This window comes from Caloenas nicobarica, chromosome 11 (assembly GCF_036013445.1).
Source record: "Caloenas nicobarica isolate bCalNic1 chromosome 11, bCalNic1.hap1, whole genome shotgun sequence".
Lineage (NCBI taxonomy): Eukaryota > Metazoa > Chordata > Aves > Columbiformes > Columbidae > Caloenas > Caloenas nicobarica.
In genome coordinates this window covers 13494164-13515061 of record NC_088255.1, presented here as the reverse complement: position 1 = coordinate 13515061, position 20898 = coordinate 13494164, and the positions used below count along the sequence as shown (strand labels likewise).

Here is a 20898-nt window from a genome sequence, read left to right as displayed (position 1 = left end):
AGAAAATTATAAATATATATGCCTACAAATATATTTATAGCCTTCTGAAACTTCATGGCAAACACACACTTTTGGGCTAAGGGAGGTTTAATTTAGGTGCATGATAGTGATTATTATATAGAAGTCTTTGAGGATATCCTACGTTTGCAATTATTCATCTCCCACTTAACAGGAACTGTAGTAAAGGATTGTAAAATGTGACCTTTGCAGCTTTTAGATTGAACCTCTTTAGTTTTACCTTGTTCCTTAATCTGGTGGTGATCAAGCTTTCCAAACTATACTGCAAGCTGTGTCCCCAAGAAAATGGGCATTCAAGCAGATCAACTTAAGGCATTTTATTAAGTCAACACTCATGCAAAAGCCACCTCCAGAGCTTAATAATTATTTACTGAGTGCTTCTGGGTCATGAGAGAGGCTTTCATTAAGTTCAGAAAGCGTTATGTTCAGCAGCTTATGAAGGTGTGTTTTAAAGACAGGAAAAAAAATGGAAAACTACTAAATGGTGTACAGCTACTTAAAAAAAAATCTTAGCTGAGGATTGAATGTTTTTCCTTCTATGATTGCTTTTTGTTGGTGTGTGTGTTGGTTTTGGATTTTTTTTTTTTTTTTTTAAATCAAGGTCAAGTGAATTAACTTCATTTGTAATTCAGCCTTTCCTGGGTAGTAGATGTGCATGGTTGATGTTTCAGGGTTTTTTCTTCTTTCCCCTGCTGCCCAGGTGCCCTCAATGCATTCGGGTAGATGGATGGATGCCCACTGGGCTGCAGGTTGTTCTGTGGGTGCAGCCCTGGTGTCGGGTAAGCGGTTCTGCTGCAGGACAGCACCTCCGAGCTGGAGCAGCTGAGGATAAGAAAACACTGGAGGGATAGAAAAATGTTCATCTTGATGATGAAGCAGATGCAGCAGCAGGCAGTGTGTCTCCTTGAATATATAACCTTCAAACATGGAAACCTTATTTCATATAGATGCCTGAAACATAGTCCTTGCTTTATTATAAAGGCCAGTAAAGGTCTCCACGCCGTTTATGTAATTGCTCTGTCCTTGGCAAGTGTGGATGTATGAGGGTGCCAACTGTTGGGGTTTGGTTTTTTTACATTGATACTTTAAGCAGCACCAGGCAGTTGGTGTGGTGAGCAGAGAGTCACTGTAACCCACAATCAATTACTAAATTTTAGGAATGAAATACAAAGTGCTGCAGGGAAAATGCTGTAGCAGTTAGAACCCCTTACCTCCCTGAATATGGGGGAGAAGAGATTGTTTTAGGGGGTTTTTTGTTGTTTGTGGATTTTTGGAGTTTTGGAGTTTTGGATTTGATTTTTTTTTTTTTTTTTTTTTGAGGCGGCAATCTGACTCCTCCTTGCCTTTTTTTTTTCCTTTTGGTATTCTTTGCTTTTCTGTCACCCCTGTCTGTGACAAGCGGCAACGCTGACTGGCAGGTTAGATGCTGCTGGAAATGTTGTTACATCAGCCACATATGTAATACTGGCAACAAAAAGTTTCTCGAGGTTTCACTGCTTGGTAGAGAGACTGAAAACAGAATCTGTACAAGTAAACTTAGTTTTGAGGAAACTAGCAGTCATTGAACAGGGGGGGTATTGGAAGGGGAGCTGTGTGGTGGTCTCTTCTGAGAAGGCCTTCCAGAGGTCAAGCCAAATATTTGAGTTGTAACGTTGGCAACTTCTCGTCTGTTTGCTTTAAAGATCACGATAGTTTTATGCTAATGCCAGATACTTAAACATGCATGCCTTTTCTCTATAAATAATTATGAATGGGATAAGGGTAAGACATGAAACACAAGCATTTAAATCCCGTGTTATTTCTTACCTCTGAGATCTGGTGCAGCTCAGTGGATTTCTTGAGGTGCTAAATCTGCTTTTCTTGGCTGATTTCTCTGTGGACTAACCCATTAACAAACAGTTGGCATGAACGGAAGAGACCAACAGCCTCCCCCTTGTGTGCCATTTCTTTGCTTAGAGCAGGGTGGTTGATCCTGCCCATAGCAAATGGTTTTGAAAGCTTTTTTTTAAAATGCATTTTATTTGATTCTTGCTAATCTCTGCTTGAGGAAACTTTGGGTTTGAGGAGTTGGTCTGTATTTTTAGTTATTGTAATTTGTCTAAGAAACATTACATTAGAGGCTTTTCTTTTTTCCTAAAAAAAAATCATAAATATTAAAACAGTAATTAAAAAGCAAAGCTGAGTTAAATAATGTTTTCCAGTTCAAAATTTCCAGAGAAGTTTCTTAACAAATACATAGCTAATGCAAACTAATGTTTGCATGATTTACATTAGTTGTCTGGTATACATGTTAACTAGAGAGCTAGTTTGGTCAATTTATAAGACTCTGAAAACAAAACTAACCAGCAAAAGACAAGTTTGTCTTTTTGCCCAAGGAGACAAAGGTAAATTAATCAGTACATATCTGGGAAGGTAGATTGTACTTTAAAAGATATGGTCTTTGTAATCTCTTGAGTTGATGGCAACAAATTTAAACTTGTTTTTAATCTGATCAGTTGCCTTTTATTATGCAACGACTATGTGCATTATAATTTGTGTCTACAGTAACTAACATTTCCCAGGCATCTGTGCAAAGGATATGTAATCTAAGCTGCTTTAATAAAACATTATCACTTCATGATTAATTTGATTGGCACATGACACTCGCAACTAATAACTCTGTATTACACTATGCTTATTACACTGCTAATGGATAACTGGTTTAATCATATGTCAATTAAAAGGATGAGTTGGTTTCATTTATTGCAATTAAATGGTATCCATAAACCATGTTTGCAGGAAGTATCTAAATCACATCGTGTATCAGTTGTGTGTGTGGGCTCTGTTACCAGCTCTACATAATCTGGAGGTGAATCAGTTCACGTATGAGAGTTTTGAGTGCACGTGTCCAGGTTCTGGGTCGTACTGCAGCACATGGCACCGTGCTTGATCAGGGGAGAAGATCTGCCTGTGCAGAGACATGTAAAGGTCAAGAAGCTTTAAAGAGATGAACTTTCAAAACTCTTTTGATGAAGCGTTTGACGTAACAAGTTTTTAATTGCTTTTTTGATTGGAAAACTGAGTTTCTGACAAAGCTACTCCTGTTTGCTTTCTGGAGGGTTTGCGGTGATGAAACCCAATCCATCTTCCATTCCACCTTGGAGCTTTATGTGGAGCATCCTGCAGTTGAGAGGAGGAGCGGACATGGTGGGGATGGAAAGCTGGGTGGGAGAACGCTCCGTGTTGTGTGGGGGAGAGGCTTAGAGGATGGGCCACCAGCGTTTGTACCAGTTTTCCATGTTCGATCAGTGCCACTTGTGGTGAGTGGAAGGAGTGTTGGTGTGGTGAGACCACTCTGCCCACGGGAGGAGCTTTACAGCCCCTCCGGGATAAGTACCGGGGATGGCTGGGGCTGGCTTGTGTTTGCCCAGTTCCTTCTCAGTGCTTGTGGCAGGAGGTTCTGCTCAGACAGGTGCTGTGCAGCAGCTTTTATTACAGATAAAAATGTTACTTGAACTCCAATGCATTGATGGCAGTAACTGCAGTCTGGCAGCTTGCTGCTGCCTGTGTCCAGCACCCATCTGCCTCTATATTGCATAAAATTATAACGTGTGCAAGTAAGAGAACGATGTGTCTGCTGAGCTTGTGGCTCTATTGTAGCTGCACTGGTTTCTGGCTTCTCCTTTGAAATAGGAATGAACTAGACATTCAATAATCTTCTCTCAGACTTTTTCTTCCCCCTCGTCTGGCCACCAAAATCTCGTGTTCTGGATGTGAATGAGATCAGACTCTTCTTCCCCCTGCCAATTCTGGTCGTCTTTTGATACTTGTTTAAAAAGTACATTGCCTGACCTTGCAGTACATACCTAATTGCATCTAAGCTGTTTTCCAGTGAGTAACTAGAATATTGAGCAGAATTACAAAAGAAATAAAACTTGAAAGATTCTCTGCCCTTTGGGAAAGAATTTGGCAGAAGAGCATTTTCTGGGATTATTGTTTCTTTCAGAGACAAAATATTTGAAGCCTCTTTTTGACAATTTTCAATTGACAGTAGAGCCCTGAACCACCTGCAGGCAGCTGCAAGGACAGTGGTGGTGTTGGTGTGAGTAGGTACAGTAATTGCGTGGGCGAGATGGGGTTCCTGGCAGGGGCTGTTTGAAATGCCATGGAAATAATTTTTCCTTCTTTCTCCTTTGCATTCCCCGGAATTTTAGTATATGGGAAGGTTCTCCTGGGATGGTTTTCAGCTCACTTGGCTTTGGTAGGCGGAGAAACAGTTCAAAATGGAAGAAGGTGGGAGGAACTGCTGGGTTACCAATTTTGCAGCATTAGGTATCTATAAAAAAATGTCAGTAGCACACAAGTGAGAATCCTACGTAGTGCGATACAAAATAAGCTTTTCCTCAACATGGGGAAAATGAAGCCTGCCTTAAAAGCAATGTTTCAGTGCGGTTTTTTGCTCATCTGTTACAGTGGTCTCCAAAGTGGGGTGAGCAATATTTTTAGTGGCCAGGAAGAAAATATTAGCACTTCAGTAACACATCTATATAAATAATGAATAAACATATATTGGGGGTGCATACTCAAACATTTTTTTCCTGGTAGCAGTATGTGATCACAAAAATTGGGAGACTACTGATTTATAACTATCTCTGTCATGGAAATAAAGCACGTCCTTGATTTGGAAATGTGCAAGTGGTTCCGATGTGCAGCCAGGAAAAATGCTGCTGGGTTTAGATGTGAGAATGCTTCACCCTTAATTGAAAGGTTGGTGTTTTTTACAAGTATCACAGTCAATGACTTGTCTTGAGCAGCTAATTAGTGCGATTATTCCACAGCTGCATTAGTTTCACCACAAAGGTTTTCTCTTGTTTTATCAAAAGGATCAGTGTCTCTCCGAATGTTTCAACCTGACAGGTCTTAAATAGCAAGATGATTCCCTCCCTCCTTCCTTCCCTCCCTCCCTCCCTGCCTCCAACATGTGTGCTCCGGAAAAGCAGAGTTTGATCTCTTGAGGGAGTTAAGTGTGAATTCTCCTTTTTTGTTTCTACTCTGAACTGGTTTTGTCGATGTTGGTCCTAAGCAAAGCCGGCAAACTTCCAGCAGCTCTGGCTCTGGTTGCCCAAGCACAAGTAGCTGTGGGTGCCCACAGCCCCCAGGTGAGCCCTGGAAGGGATGCTGGCCCCTGTGCCAGCGGTCCAGTCAGCATCCTTCAGGTAGGACCGGAATGCTGGAGCCAGAGGTGGGTTTCCCAAGAGGAGCCTCCTCCTAGAGCAGGAGGTCACTGCTGCCTTCTCCGGTATGGCCCTGCATTGTTACAGCCTGACGAGCCCTTTCTGCCATGGGCTGATATCAACTGCAGCAGTCAGAAACCAAATATCCTCAATTATACACACTGTAGCTCTTTCTTATATGGACTCATTTATTCTTACCCACTTCTAACATCCTTCCCTGAAAAGATGGGCAGCTTGGTATTTGCATACCCTTATTGTTGTGCCTTATGCTACAGAAACATCTAATGAATGGATTTTACTTCTGAGGGCTAACAAAATGATGAGTTGCTTCAGGAGGTGTCCCCGCAGTCCGTGGCAAAGTCCTGTGGTTTGTCCCACACTGTGTGGAAGCAGGCTCTGTCACCAATGGCTTAGCAGTGGCTCTTGGGTGGTGAAGCAGTGCAGCGCCAGATCAATACACTTTATAATGTGTGGCTGAAATAAAGCTGTTAGGGTTGTTTCTTCTGCCGTTTCTCGTATCTCACTGCACTCAGAAGATACTGATAGGCCTGAAGTGGGAACCGGGTTGGTTTTTTTTGGACCTGCTTTCTAGCTATGAAGAATGTTACTACCAGCAAATCCAACCCCAAGGTAGTATTTTGCAGAAAATAACTGAACTTTGTTATGTCGTGCTTTTGTAGGAGAGGTAGATTTATTTTATCTGTTTATTTATTTTTTTCATTAGACTTGGAGTATTATCTATACCCGTTATTAGACCTGATGCAGCCCTTTACCTTTTAAAAAAGGAATATGAGTACCTGCTGCTATGGTTGGTTGCTGCAAAATTGGAACAGCAAATACTCTCTACAGTTGGATACTGGCATTTGGAAATGGTGAGCTGCAGTCGAGTTAAGGCAGCCTAATGTGGCTGCTAAGTACCTGAAGTAGGTCGGCTCCGAATTCCCCCTTGCGTGGTGCGGCGTATCCTCACCCATCCCACCCCATGTTCAGGTGCAATTCTGAGAGTTCCAACCGCTGGAGCCGTGATCCCGCTTGTAGAAGCTGATCCTGTCTCTCTCTGGTCTTCCCACAGCAATTCCGAGCATCCTGGCGCTTCCAAGCCTCCCTTAAGCTCCTCCAGCATGACCTCACGAATCCTGCTACGGCAGCAGCTCATGCGTGAGCAGATGCAGGAGCAGGAGCGTCGGGAGCAGCAGCAGAAGCAGCAAGCAGCCCAGTTCATGCAGCAGCGAGTACCCGTCAGCCAGACACCTGCCATCAACGTCAGCGTCCCCACCAGCCTGCCCCCTGCCACCCAGGTGCCCATGGAAGTCCTCAAGGTATGCCAGTCTCTCCGCCTTTCTGTTCAGGAGCTCTCACTCGTCTAAACATACTTTTTTTTTTTTTTTTTTTTTAAATAAGGACATGGTTATAGGGATTTTCAGCAGTGGAATTTTGCAAATAAGCTGCGCTCTGGCTTTATTTGCAGCTTGTTTTGGTGTCCTAGTAGTGAAGAATGGAAAACGTGTTTGTTTTTAAAAGTTTGTGTGACTTTCATTTTCTTTCAACTTTGAGATCTTGGGAGGGAGGTTTTGTTACAAAACTAATGTTTCTGTCATTTTGCCTTTGGAAAACGCTTCTCCGCCTTTCTAGTACTTAGTTATTTTCAAAAAGAAGAAATTATTAGTAGATATTTACATCAATATTTTGGCTTTTAAAAGCAAACAATGAAATATTTTTGTAAAATGGTGTCAAAACTCATTACAAAAGAGCTCCTCAGAAAGCCTTAATCTGAAATACGGGTCAGTTTCCAGCCTCTTGCAACAAGCCTTCGTAATCCTTTTTTGCTTAAATGACTTGTTTGCCATTAGTAGCTTTGGATTCCTTGTCCTACTGGAAACTGTAGGAGCTTGTTAGTACCCCTCTGTCAAAGGGATGTAGCTTGCTAATTACTGGGGAAAAACGTGAACAGCTAGAAAAGAGATGATTTCAGGCACTGGCTAAGCCCAAGTAGAGTAAAGCAGTATGAAATGTGTGAGTGAAAGAATACAAAATATTTTGGAGACATTTGCTGACATATTTCATGAAAATAAAATAAAATTTTCTTGAGTTTTGAAGAGTTATCTATATGCTCTGCATTACTGCTAAATCTTTTTATTACAGCTGATGTTTAGTAACCAACTTTGGTCGGTAAGCGTATTCTTACCAGATAAATTAATTGAGCTTGGTTACAATGCGCTTGTAGTTTGCTCGTCGTCGTTATATACCAATGATACGTATTCAAAGATCTAGTTTTAAAATAGACTTACGGGCTCAGGATTTTCAGGCAGTCCATGTGATGGGTTTATGGAGGAAATGTAGGGTGCTTTTATTTATTGAATCTGCATTATGGTATTGTGCTGACAGTGCCAAAACTAATACTTAATGTGGATACTAGAGTCATACTTAAGTAGTGTCTGTAATCTGGGAGCAAAGAGGAGACAGTTGAATTTGAATTTTGTATATATATACAAACATACACATTTTCATCAAAATTAAATATGATGTACATTGAGCATGTGTGCATGTGCATATAGTAAGGAGTCCGAAGTTGCCTAGGAAGAGCTATTTTCTCTAATGTTTGTGTATTACGCACCACGTTTGTGCATTATACGTAATGTTTGTGCATAACAATTCCTTAAACTTGTTTCCGGGTTATGGCACCATAGTTATAATTCAGATCCAGCAGATGTGTAGGTGCTATGAAACAGTTTTTTTGTTTGTAATGCACTTAGTTAAACGTGTAACGTTTTTATATCCCTTCATCCTAACATGTCATGATGTGAATTTTAGGAGTTTTTTTAAACCTCTCTGAAAACTTGTAGGAAAACGTGTATTTTCCAATTATATTGTTAAGGAATGAGTGTAATGTCTTGAAGAAGCATTAGCAGTTGTCTATATTGTTCATTTTACAATTAACCTCTTTATATGAGAGAGGAGAGGAGGCAGCCCTTTATTTCAGAGAGACAAACTACAGAAGATGCTGCAGCCGAAAGGCGATGCTCAGTTATTACACGCGAGGTTACTAGGAACTGGCTTGTCATTGGACTTGTACGGAAATCTGTAACCTGCTAGAGCATTGCTAGGGAGCTTCGCACGAAGAACTTGAACTTGAATCCTAGTCCTTCAGGACAGCAAAATAATTATCTGTCCCCCATTCCCTCCTGATGGAGGAGGATCTTCTGGAAAGAGGGAGGATGCCTCCCCTGCACTTGTCTTTGGCCCAAGTGGCAGCGCGCGTGACCCTGTAGAGCAAAAAATTAAGATAATGTATCCTTAACTGGCTTGTAAATTAAAAGTAGTAACTGGCAGCAACAACCTTTTGATGACAAGAGAATTATGCATTGAAGGCGATGGCTGTGTAAACTTGAGCTACTTGCTAGAACAAAATGATGCCTGTCTTCTCATCACCTGCATTTACATAAGTAACAGTCAAAATTAGCAAAAACAAGTCCTTTTGGTCTCTGCCCATGAGAGAAGAGGGACTGCTTTGTATGGTTTTGCTGCTTGTGTTTTTGGTGGGGGAAAGCAGAATCAGCCTTTTATCTTATAAAAGTGCACTGGTTCTTTAAAACAAAAAATTAGTACAAAATACCAGGCTTGAAGTCATGGTCTTGCTGAAAATTTACCAGTGATGCTTCACTAAGAGTAGGATTTGGCTGAAAGGTCCATATAATTTTGGTGTAGCTTTTTTGCTTGTTTTGTTTTGGTTATAGTTTTTAGGTTTTAGTAGATTATTTGGCTCAAAAGAGGAGATTTACAATAAATCGGGATCTTCCTGGTGCCAATACGCTGCCAGCCAGCTCTGCCTGCAGTAACGCTGAACCAGTGACATCATTTCCCTGCAGCTGCTTTTTACACTTCAGTTGTTTTTTAGCTGTAGACAAATTTTCCATATGAGCTGTACAGAAGTTTTAATTAGATAAATAGGGAACTAAGTTGGTAACTTTATTATCCAGATGGTCTGGATGTGGTGACCTTAAAGAATGAGATAGACAAACAGGGGATTTTTACACTTTCAGAAATGTTGATCTGCAAGGCAACTGTCTTTAAAAGAGATCTTTTTGAATACTACTTCACAAATAAATACCACCAAATGTGGCAGCTGTTTTCGTTCGGCTGGTTTGGAACTTAGCATCAAAAAAACCCACTCCAAGCTTCTTGAACTTGACAACGTTTTGTGTTTTTAATTACATTGTGTGACTTGCCCTTTCTCCGGTATATTACAATGTGAGAAGGAGAATACAACTTGCCGGAGAGAGTTCAGAGAAGGGCAATGATGCTGGTGAGGGGCCTGGAGGCCTTATCTCTCTCTCCAACTACCTGAAAGGAGGTTGTAGCATGGAGGGTGTTGGTCTCTTCTCCCAAGTTACAAGTGACAGGACAAAAGGAATTGGCCTCAAGTTGCACCAGGGAAGGTTCAGATTGGATATTGGGAAAAATTTATTCATGGAAAGGGTTGTCAGGCATTGGAACAGGCTGTGCAGGGAAGTGGTGGAGTCACCATCCCTGGAGAGGTTTAAAAAGCATTTAGACGAGGTTCTTAGGGACATGGTTTAGTGCCAGAGTTAGGTTAAAGGTTGGACTCAATCATATTGAGGGTCTCTTCCAACTGAAATGATTCCATGATTCTATGCCTGAGGATGGTAGTTTGGAATGACTGGTTTAAAAAGAAGCCAAAGGTGTTTATGAGCTTGGATTTTATATTTGTTTTCAAGATGTTAATTTACAAACAATATGGAAAGAAAGAGAAGTACATAACGAATCTGTCACATTGCATAGGAATCTCCAAATTACATAATGTGGTATGCTCAAGGCTATATGAATAAATAGGATTTCATTTTCTTGAGTAATGACTGCTTCTTGCATCACTTTTCTGTCAAGTAATGTAGGTTGGCAAGGTAGGAAATGACCTGTTGGAATTCAAATTTTGTATTGTTTTGTACAGCCTAATTAAGAGATGGACTGGGAGTAGGTCTAACACATTTGAAATGGTGTCTCTTTGAATCTAGTAGCAAAAGGAAGATTTCTTACAGCTTTCAGTACTCCTTCTGCAGAGCTGATATTAGCTTCACAGAGGTACAGGCTGGTTTATTTTTAAGCACCTTCTCATCCATCTCCTGTTGGTAGTTGAGGACCAACATTGCAGAGATGTGTCACAAGACTTTCTTTGCTTCTGCTGCACTTCAACTTCTTGCTCTGCATTGGAAATAGGAGCATGTAACTTAAAATGTTGATCGTTGGAGTAGTTCTAAGCCCTATTAATGTTGGATCAGTATCCGTTCCTGAGGTACAAAGTAAGTTTATATTTTCATTTAAAAGAGGTAACTTCTTTGCAAAGAATTTGTCTTAAGATGGCTTCAGTGGCAGTGGGTTGTTTTATGGAGTAGCTTCTTCCATACAGGTGTATTTTAGTTTTATATACTTATTAAGAAGCTGTTCTTTTTGTTGTTGTTGATTGCGGTTATTCTCTTGTCTGGTAGGAGTCCTTATGTGCTGGAGCAGAAGCACTGCTGCAGATCTCAGCTTTAGTATTCCAGAGCTGATCTCAGGACTGGTTGGTTTCTGTAAGCAGGGGTAGCTCAGGGCCCTGCCTGTCGTCACTGGGACCTGATGACAGGTTAGTGCTTTTGCTCCTCAGTCATCCGTTTGCAAAATATTACTGCTATTAATCCCATACCTTGTGGAGATAATGTGTTAAAGGTGGTGAAATCCTTCGCTATTATTAACAGAAATCAAGAGAATACACTCTCGGTTTGTAGTGTAGCTGGTTCGTTAATCAGCTTCCCCATAGCTGTCTCTGGCTTCCTATCTTACAGTCTTCCTGCTTGATATCACGGAATTAGCTTTTCTGCTGTAGTCCCAGCAGCTGTCTGTTGACAGTTACTTAGGGAGTATCTCCTCATGATGTGATATAGTTGCTGGGTTCTGTTTTTCATGTCTTTTGTGCACCCCCTTGCCCGCTCCCAGCCTCTTTGCCTACCAAGCAACTTGCAGGACTCTTGCAAGTGAGTGATCTCTCCTGCCAAGCCCCTGGCAGCGGCAGGACAACTCCCTGCCTTTCTGACAGGCAGTGGCACCCTATCCTCATCTTTAGGATAGTTTTAAGTCTTCTACCTCAGTCTGGGCAGCTGGTTTTAGGATTTTTTGTTCAGCAGGCAGAAATGCTGACTTATATGACCACAGTTTTACGTAAGGTCCCTCTGGCACTTTCACCAGAGCTGCACTGAGGCAGTACGGGTATGGCGCTCACCACTCTTTATCTGCTTTTAAGAGACACAGCGGGAAAAAGGTTTTCCTTCATCTAAAACATCTAAAAGAAAAAAAAAACCAAACAAGGAGTGACTTTGAAGGCTGAAATTACCAGCCATAGTGCCTTATTCATGCAAGCAAGGCTTGCGAGATCCTCTGCTTGTTTTTGGGTTAGTCTTTGAGAAGTTCTGCTGATAGAAGTAGTCAGACCTGATATGTTGATTAAGGCTTGCCTTTGAAGGTTGCTCACTTCTATATTTTTTTTTTTTAAGAAGTCCATTTGTCTCAAAGTAGTCTTATTTACAGAATTTGCAGTAGTCCAGAAAGAAAACATATTGCAGAAATTCAGAGAATTGGGCTCGAGGAGTAGTGGAAACTCACCTGTTTGCTCATTGAGAGACATTACAAAACTTGAATTGAAGCTATGCTGTGTGGTTTGTATGGCTTGGCCTGAGTTCTGGATAAAGTTTACTGTTCAGAACAAGCATAACACAGTCCCCTAAGTACTTTGGACCTGCCTGCCCAAAACACAATGTGGCATTGCAGAAACTGCAACTGGCATGAGCAGTCTTGTGTCCTCCATGGGAAGAGATACACTGAAGCATCCTCAGGAGGCAGGAAAGGAGGCTCAGGGCCTGCATCGCCCATAGAGCTGCAAATCAATTCCTTTGGAAACATTACCAGTTTTTGCAGGATTTAAAACATTACTGGTGGGCAGCTGACTTCCAGCCCTCTGCATGTCTCACTAAGCAGATGAAAGGTGGAAAAATGAGGGCGAACACTTCTTCCTTCTGTCCGCCCATGTTATTTGTTGGTGTTCCTTTGCACATGGACGTGATGCTTGTTCTGTCATGTTTTTAATGTGATGCAGTGGGCCACGACACAAAGGTTGATGGAAGCCTAAACTGCATGTGTTGTGGTGAAATGGTGTGGTCCCTGTCCCAGTCTGTCCCTGATGCAGCATGCTAACGCTCCCCAGGATGCGGGTGGTTTGCCTCCCCTTCCTCCTGAGTGTTGTCACACCAAATGAATACCACAATAAGAAATCTACTGGCCATCTGATGTCTCTCTTCCTCCCTCTTTCACTGTCCTTGGGGATTTAAGAATGTAACTTGCATTTGGCACAGGCGCTGAGATGGGAGAGCCACATCGGATCCTGCTGCAAAGCACAGCCTCGAGGGCTGAGGTGGGAACCCGCAGCAGGTGTCTGCAGCATGGACCAGCGTGTTCCTGCAGTGGTGCACAAGTCTTTTGGACACTGCACAAATGCCTTGCGGGTAATGAGATATAAACAGGTCTCCTGACCAGCAGGTGGTATAAGAGGTCGCTTTCAGGATGCTAACATCCCCTTCATTCTTGTTTCTGGAGAGTAAGCAAACTGTTCCCATGCTCCAGGGAATCTGGACAAGGTGGGTCCTGCTTCGTTGACCTGCAGCTTGAGATCGCTCTTCTCTGTGCTCCCGCATAGCGCTTGCTCTTGCGAACAGGGCAGTTCACCCCAAAATGTGACGCAGATAGAAAAACATATGGATGGAAATATAGGCTAGAAAGACAGTTTTAATATTTGTTATTAACAAATTGTTAATAGTGTGTTTGCATACAATAATGTTTATAATATGCTGGACATGTAAAAATTTCTCTGCCACTAAGTATCCCACTTAGGATTCACCCTGCCACACTGCCTTGGTTGGTATCTTCATAGTAGATATTAACTGCTTTTCTGGTGCTAGAAGTACAGCTCTTTATGGCTTTGTCTTGTCATTGTGGCTTTTCTTATTTCACCTGGGGTCCTAAACAAGCTGAAACCTCTTCTTTTCAAGGCCTTGAACCAGATGCTCTCTACTGGATTTCTGCTCTTGCTTTTTATTACTTCAAGAGTTTTTGCCCATCTCGTGTCGGTATTGTGGGCTGATCACCACTGATACCAGAGCAGGTCCATTTATCTCTTCCTTAATGTCGTCCCACCGCTGTAGTTCACGCTGATCTTTCACCGTCTCCCAGTCGATGCGAGCAGCGCTGCAGCCGTGCTGCTCGGGAGGGTGCAGGTGACCAGGCTGGCCTCTCGCCTTCACCCTCCTGTCATTGTTCATTCAGATTTTAAATGCACCACCACGATAAGCTCTTTGCATCAGATACCCTCTCTTTCTTCAGCTCTGAAATGCTAAGCATGCCTTCTGAGTGGTGTTAATGATTATGGACATATATATTAAAAAAACACCTCCTCCTAGTCCTTTTCCAGTGTGCTTATTGCAGAGCATGACCTGAGGTGGGAATGCAGACTTGCCTAGCAGGGAAGGCTGTGCAGTTAGCAATAGTGTTCTTGGTGTAATGATTACCATGAAACTTCATTGTATAGGGGACTTATCTCATGGTTCTGAAGAACAGGAACAATGGTTTGTCAAGATAAACATGCGGTAGCATCTGCTACAGGGAATGTGTGTTCGTGGACACACTTATCTGATTAAAAGTTAATTTAATCCAACTTGACAATAGTAGATAGTAGTGTGTGCCAGTATGTTAAGTATGGCATGTATTTGCAATTGAGAACTTAGACAAGTGATTTGCCAGACCAAGTCTTGGTGAACTACAAATAGAACATTTAAACTAAGGTTACTTAACACTTGGTGACTCTGGTATACACAACTTAAGCCTACAGTAATTTCTTCATAAAGAAAAACTTGCATTTAACTACAGAACCACTAAAGCCTGCCTTGTCTCCTGAGCCTTCACGTAAGTATAACAGTATTTCTCAGGCTTTAAATCTTTTGCTTGCTTATTGGGTTGAAAGCTATTCCAAAACAAGCACTGATGCTTGATGTCTGTGGTTAGTAATAGAGGTAAAATGTAAACTTTTGCTTAATACTTAGGTTATTAGACATTAAAAAGGCATGGAATTCAAGGGGGCAACATAGTTCTGTGTACAAATATCTGACTGCTTGACTGCTAGTGCAAAACACTGCTTCCAGCCTTCATCCCAAGTGTCCTTTCCTATGGATGCAAATACATGTGTTACTGAGCTCTTGAGAGAAATGCTGTTGCTGATGGACATGTCTGATCTTTCCATCTTGGCTCTTTGGTTGTGGTCACTGTGGCACAAAATACAGCTGTCAAACTAGTGGGACAAACTGTGCTGCTGCTGGATTGTGCTGCTGAGAGGTCAGGACATTTTCTGGGCAAATGCCTGCTGTGAGCAGAACGCCCAGGTACCTGAGCAGAGTAGGAAGATAGCTGAAAAACTGCTACTTATCACAGAACTCTTGCCCTGCAAGTTCACAGTAGTTACCTGATAGTTTGAAATAATATTGTCGACATGGAGGAAATTAAGGATATATTCACACAAAACAATATAGGCATCTGGAGGTCCAAGGTCTGATCGCCTTTGAGAAGGTTCTTGGTGGTTTATACTCTAGTTGGTGGTCTTGAGGATTTGCTGTCTTTCCGCTGGCATGATAACATCCACACAGTTAAGGAGAGCTTGCAAAGTTTGTTCTGTTACAGCTTCAAAGCACTTTTTTTTTTTTTTTTTTTTATTCGCGGTCTAGACGTATTATCTGATGGCTGAGTTACCAGACCTTGGGAAAATGGTGGTTCACCACGTGTCAGTGACTGTTTCAGACCTGCAGAAGATGAGTTAATCTTCCTAAAGACTTGTAGGTGCCCATAGTTGTGGGTATTAAAAGCATTGATGAGGCTCTACAGCCCACCAGCTAACAGGTTTCAACAGCTTGTATTAAGTCCTTTTTTTGTGAATGTTAATTTAAAAACCACCTTATTCCACTTTCCTGGTTGAGCCAAGGACGGATGAAGAGGGTGAGTGCTGGTCATTGCAGTTGTGTTTGTCGACTCTGTGGCTTAATTTGGAATAAAACAGTGCCCGGAGCCACACGCCATGCTGGAGAGCGGGGGAGTCGGGTGGAGGTCGAGGGAGGCCTCTGCTGACACCTTTGATCGATGTTGAATTTTAAATGTAAAAATTTAGATCTGCTTAAATTAATCTTTTGGTATTATGTATACTCACAAATATTTCAGTTCTTCAGCTAGTTTGGCAGCATTATTCTCTGAGACACTGAACCTGTGTAATGAATGAATTCAAAGTGACAAGCTGGAGACATTCCTGCCATTCAAGAGAGGCTTAAGGAATTTCTTATTGGCTAAATTACAAATATGTAGCATTTTGCCCAGCACTGCATGGCAATTTCAACCTGCCTGACCGTGACAAGATTAGCACTTTTCCTCACCCTCCCCAGCAGTAATATATTTTTTTTTTTTTTTAGATTAGATTAAGAAGTACCAGGCAGAGATGCAAAAGCTTGAAAGAATAAAAACCAGCCTTACCTTGAATGATTGTGTCTGTCATTGGACTGGTTCCTTAATTAGCCCCATGTCCTTTAACCTCTTGAGAAATAAGTAAGGGATAAATTTGGGGATAAAGACAAAGACGCCTGGAGATTTACCACACACCGCTAGGTAATTCATCAAGGAATGTTGGTAATTAGCCCTGCCTCTTTCCTTTCTGGCTCATTTAATAAAACTGGTTGATTTAAAATAATGCCTGCTGGTTCATTATCAACTACTTTAAGAGCCAAGTTATGAACTTGAAACAAAAACTAGTATTGTGTTGTCTGTAAAGGACCTGGCAAGCGTGTATTGGTTTTGGTTTTTAAAAAGAGAAATTATTCAGTCCCATCATCAGTCTCCCCAACTTGATAGTTACATATTACTTCAGATTTGGATTACTATTTGGCTTTTGGGGTTTATTTATTTCTAGTGCCTACTACTAAGTGTCAGAGAGGAGGGAAAAAAAAAAATCTGAGATCTTGAAGAGGTACATGTCAGATTGTGTTAAGAAAGCATGGCCTGATGGAATTCAACTGAATACGGACTTTACAATAGTAGTAGTTGTCCAGTTGAGGAAATGGGTAACTGCTTTAACCCTTTATCTCTCAGAAATGAATACCAGCTTCATGTCTTGTTCTTTGAGCAAAATGGTCCATTTTAGTAAAACAGCTCTTTAGTGCTTGTAGTGGAAATTGTCCCTGAATTGAGGACAGAACTCATTTGGCTTGTATATGTTTAGGAAAATATTCATGCAGCATTGTTTATTTTTCTTCATGCATAGGAATAGCATTACTCAGAAATTAAATGAGAGGATCAGACTAGAACTGGATTAATATGCTGCTGCCTTTGCATTTTTCTGGGAGAATATCTCTGTATGGCAGCATCCAGTTTGAATTTGTTACATCAACAGTTGCTGGCCAGCAGATCTGGGTAGGTTGGTCTGTCTGACTCTAAGAATTAAGTTACTGTTACTGTAAATCTTCCTCTAATAATTAATGTCAGACTGAGATTGCAACACTTCTGAAACTGTTGTGGGCTAGAGGAAAAGCTGACTGTGCTGGCCTTCTGCTCAGGGTACGCTTGCCAGATCCCGAGTCCTTTAGAAGACTTTTTGTGAACCTCTTCTAATTTATTAGTACTGTTTGGGGCCGAATTGGATATAGCGTTGCAGTGCAAAGAAGAACAAAGGTGTTCCTCTCTAGTCTTCCATACACCCCCTTTAGATCCCCTGGGACAGCATTTATTCTGGGGGAGATTGTGTTTGTCACCTGCTGCTGTGACCCAGCAAAAAAGCAGATAGGCAGTTATATGCTTGGCAGATTGGTAAATAAATTAAAAAAAAAAAAGTGATTGCTTTTGTGGAAATAGTACTCTGCCAGTCTTCAGTTCTCAACAATTCTTTTGTTACCAACTACAAAAGTATCTTGCTGCCTCCAAACACTCATAGAGAGAGCGCTGGAGTATTGGGGTAACAGCTCAACCCTGCAGACAAGAAGCACTTGCACTGGATGCCAGTTACCCACTTGTTTATTGTGTTGAGACTTGTTAATAAACTTTTAGGGTTTACATTGACTTAGAACTAGGTGCGTTTTTTCCAGCTTGTAATGATGTGGAGCGGAAAATCCAGTATCTGTAGGACAAACAAAACCCAAAACAGACAAACAAAAACCCAAACCAAACAATCAAACAAAAAAACCCAGCAAACACAACTGTTTAATACCAGTGTTTTTGCAAAGTTAGGATGTCCCCACCAAATCAATAGCTTAAGTTTCCCACATCATATTCTTATCTTTTTAACATACTGGAACAATATTTGGTTATAGACCTTTGTGATTTAGTGACCTCGACTTGCTGAATATCAGTAGTTTAAGTTCCAGATAGCTCTTTGAAAATTCTTGGGTAACTTATACAATTCAAGCAGATTTTTTTCCCTATTGAACTTCATCAGGAACAGCAGGCTAAAGTAGCACACAAAATGCTCGGCAGCACTGAGAACTGGTTCGGGTCTGTCATTCATTGCGCTGCACTTTCCTGATCTCTCAGCAGATGGCATGAGGGTTTCCAAGAGCGTGTGCATGTACTGAGAAAGCTTCCAGCTGCTGGGAAAGTCGTCTTTCTAGACTGTTCCTTTCTCTGATGAAGGCTAATACATAGGTGCTAAAAACTGTTTTGACACATTAATCTAATTGTGTTGTTTGCTTGTGTTATTGTATTTTATTTTTACCAATTAATGTCTCAGAGGTGCCCTGAAGCCGTTAACCAGTTAAATGCTGTATGTAATAGTTACTACATGCAAAAACCAGTTACTGCTAGAAAGTCTGTGAAAGGCAGCCCGCCTCTTTTAAATAAATCTGCTACTGGCATCCAGCAGAAGTAATAAACTTGTTCAGCAAGTATGACTAGAGTGCTAAAAAAGCTTAAGTGATAAAACTGGAGTGTGTTTGCCGTCAAACATTCCCTGTGTTCAAAGCAATGTAAGACACAACTGTATTGTGTTAAATTATATCCTCCTTCTTGCTTTTGTGTGCTACAAATCCTGATTTTTGTAGACAGTGTGAGCTAGTGAAAGAAAAATCATTTGAAGTGTGTGATGGCTTTCCACAAAAAAAGTAGTAGATATTACTGTAATTCTAAATTAATGTGTCTTACACAACCCAGAAGCCATTAGCTGTTTTCAGGCAACCAAACTACTTGAAGCCCTGGCTTCTGACAACAGCATATTTATTACTGACTTGGCTGGAATCTGTGTCGTGTCTCTGAATGAACACATTGACATCAGCAGGAATGTGTCTTGTGTGTTTACAGAAACCAGTGTTTGAAAGAGATGTTTTTCTGTCTCAGAGCAATGTATAATACTTATATCTGTCTATCCATCCATCTATCCATCCCTCCCCTCCTTTTGAACATGCAGAGCAGCAGATCCACGTGCCGAAACCCTCTCAGGCCCTGAGTGCTGCGGATGCTGCGTATCCAGCAGTGCCGGGAGCTGTCGCTGGGGCTGAGCGTGGAGTCTGGGCAGCAGTTGGGCACCTCAGCATCTTTAAAAGGTCTAAGGGTTCATTGCTGCAAGCTCCAGAGTGAGTTTCAGAGTATCTTTCTCTCTCTATCTAACTCTGGTGTTTCTTTTTCTTTCCTAGTTACAATGAAAGGCCTTGCCCAGTAAATCGCTATATCAAAATGTACTGGTAGTGGTGTCAAACCAGAACTTATTCTGACTTGGAATCAGAAGTATTTTATGAATTTGAGAGGAAGTTTGCATGTTAAGGAAGGTGAATCAAAGCTTGTGTTTCAGTCTTTCTTCCTAAAAATCACCATGAGCCTCCTGGTTGAAACCATCAAAATTCTGTTTATGAACTTAAAGGTTGGATATAGTTAAAACATTCTGTTCTTTTCAGATGAAAATATAAACAGGCAACTAATGGAGATTCTCTTTTTTAAAAAGTACTCCCTCCTTTCAAAGGAACCCGTTTCAAGAATGAGGTGTAGAAAACAGCCTATCTGCCTATCCCACGTCTTGATAAAAGTCCTGTCAGGGACCTGTAGGCAGCACACTAAACCTTGTTTTGAAGATTTCTGTTAGCTAACTAAGGCTGTGAGTTCTCTCTGCTTGTGTTTTTTATTTAGGCGTGTAGGGTTTTTGTTCCTTCTGGGTTTTGGGAGTCCTTCTAGAAGATGTGATATTCTCATGAAAGATGGGGACAGAGCTGCTCTTTGTCCTGCTACAGCCTCTTGCAAAGTAGGGCTGTTCTGCTGAAGCAGTGTGGTGTTCTGCTACCATGTCAGGAACTGCTTTGAAGTTAATTCCTGCCTTGTTCAACAGCACTTTAAAGTTAATTCTTGCCTTGTTAAACAGAAAATTATGAGAAGTGAGACTTATGTTTAAAAAAAATAGGACAATCATCTGTATTCTCATAACTTACTAATTGAAAAATCTTCCTTTGAGCAATCTGATACTATTTTACTATGTTATTTACACGGCTATTTTAAAATTCTGCTTCCTGACTCCCACCAAAACTATACTCTTGTGAAATATCACGATAATCTGGGTCTCAAAGAAACAATTTGTTCAGGGAAGGAGTAGAATGACCTTGAATGAGTCAGCACTTGTGTGTAGCAATCATAAGCTTTCTTTTTTCTCTTTGGTTTCTAAAAGAAAATGAATTCTGGACCACGGGCTGCATTCATTGTGTGGCAGTTAATGGGCTTCATCCACATGAAAGTTCATATGTTCCTTAAGGGTTCAGCCATGTATGGTTTGTTGTGTAAAAGGAAAAATAGTATTTAATCTCATAGTACTGTGGCTTTTCAAAAGAGTTTATCCTTTTCTAATGTACGTTGGCTTTTCGAGGGAAGAAAAGTGGTGCCTTCTGCTCTAGAGTGCAGCTTATTGGATAATCAGTTGCTCTTTGCAAAGTGCCGTTTCCTATGTGGATCACTGTTCAGAATTGCCTTCTGCCTTTCACTGCAGTGTTCGATCTAAATAATGAGGAAAAAGCTTCCAGCCATGGCTTCTGGCTGTTCACAGGGCTTATCCTTAGAAATCTCTTTTTGCTGAACCTTCCCCAAGAAAATTTATTAATTCAATTTATCTGCTTTGGTTAAAGGCCTGTGAGGACTGGGTCAGCTCTTGATGGCTGTGCGTGATCTGAGCCCACCGTGTCTGGACACTCTGCTTTGGATGCAGAGTGAGGAATGGGCTGGCTGCTACGGGACCCGGGGAATAACCACAGATAACTGTTAGAGGGCCACGGTTAATCCAACTTTGCATTTTCTTCTCTAGCAGATATCATGCCTAAATAGCTGTTGCTACCAGCTGTATGTAAGGAATAGGCCACCAGATGGGGTAAGGCAGAAGGAACTTTGTTATTCAATCATAGAATCATTTTGGTTGGAAAAGAACTTTAAGCTCAAGTCCAGCTGTTAATGTAACACTGTGAAGTCCACCTCTAAACCATGTCCCTAAGAACCTCGTCTAAACGTCTTTTAAACCCCTTCAGGGACGGTGACTCCACCACTTCCCTGGGCAGCCTGTTCCAATGCGTGACAACCCTTTCCGTGA

The 20898-nt window shown here is 41.4% G+C and overlaps 1 protein-coding gene across 6 annotated transcripts in view; it reads left to right on the top strand.

Moving 5' to 3' along the window:
• Positions 1 to 20898, top strand: part of MITF (melanocyte inducing transcription factor) — a 109216-nt gene that overhangs the window by 53288 nt on the left and 35030 nt on the right. For all 6 annotated transcript variants that reach the window (XM_065642925.1, XM_065642926.1, XM_065642924.1 and 3 more), the window contains one exon: positions 6304 to 6550. In XM_065642925.1, the coding sequence (XP_065498997.1) occupies positions 6304 to 6550 (247 nt within the window). The remainder of the gene's footprint in view (positions 1 to 6303; positions 6551 to 20898) is intronic.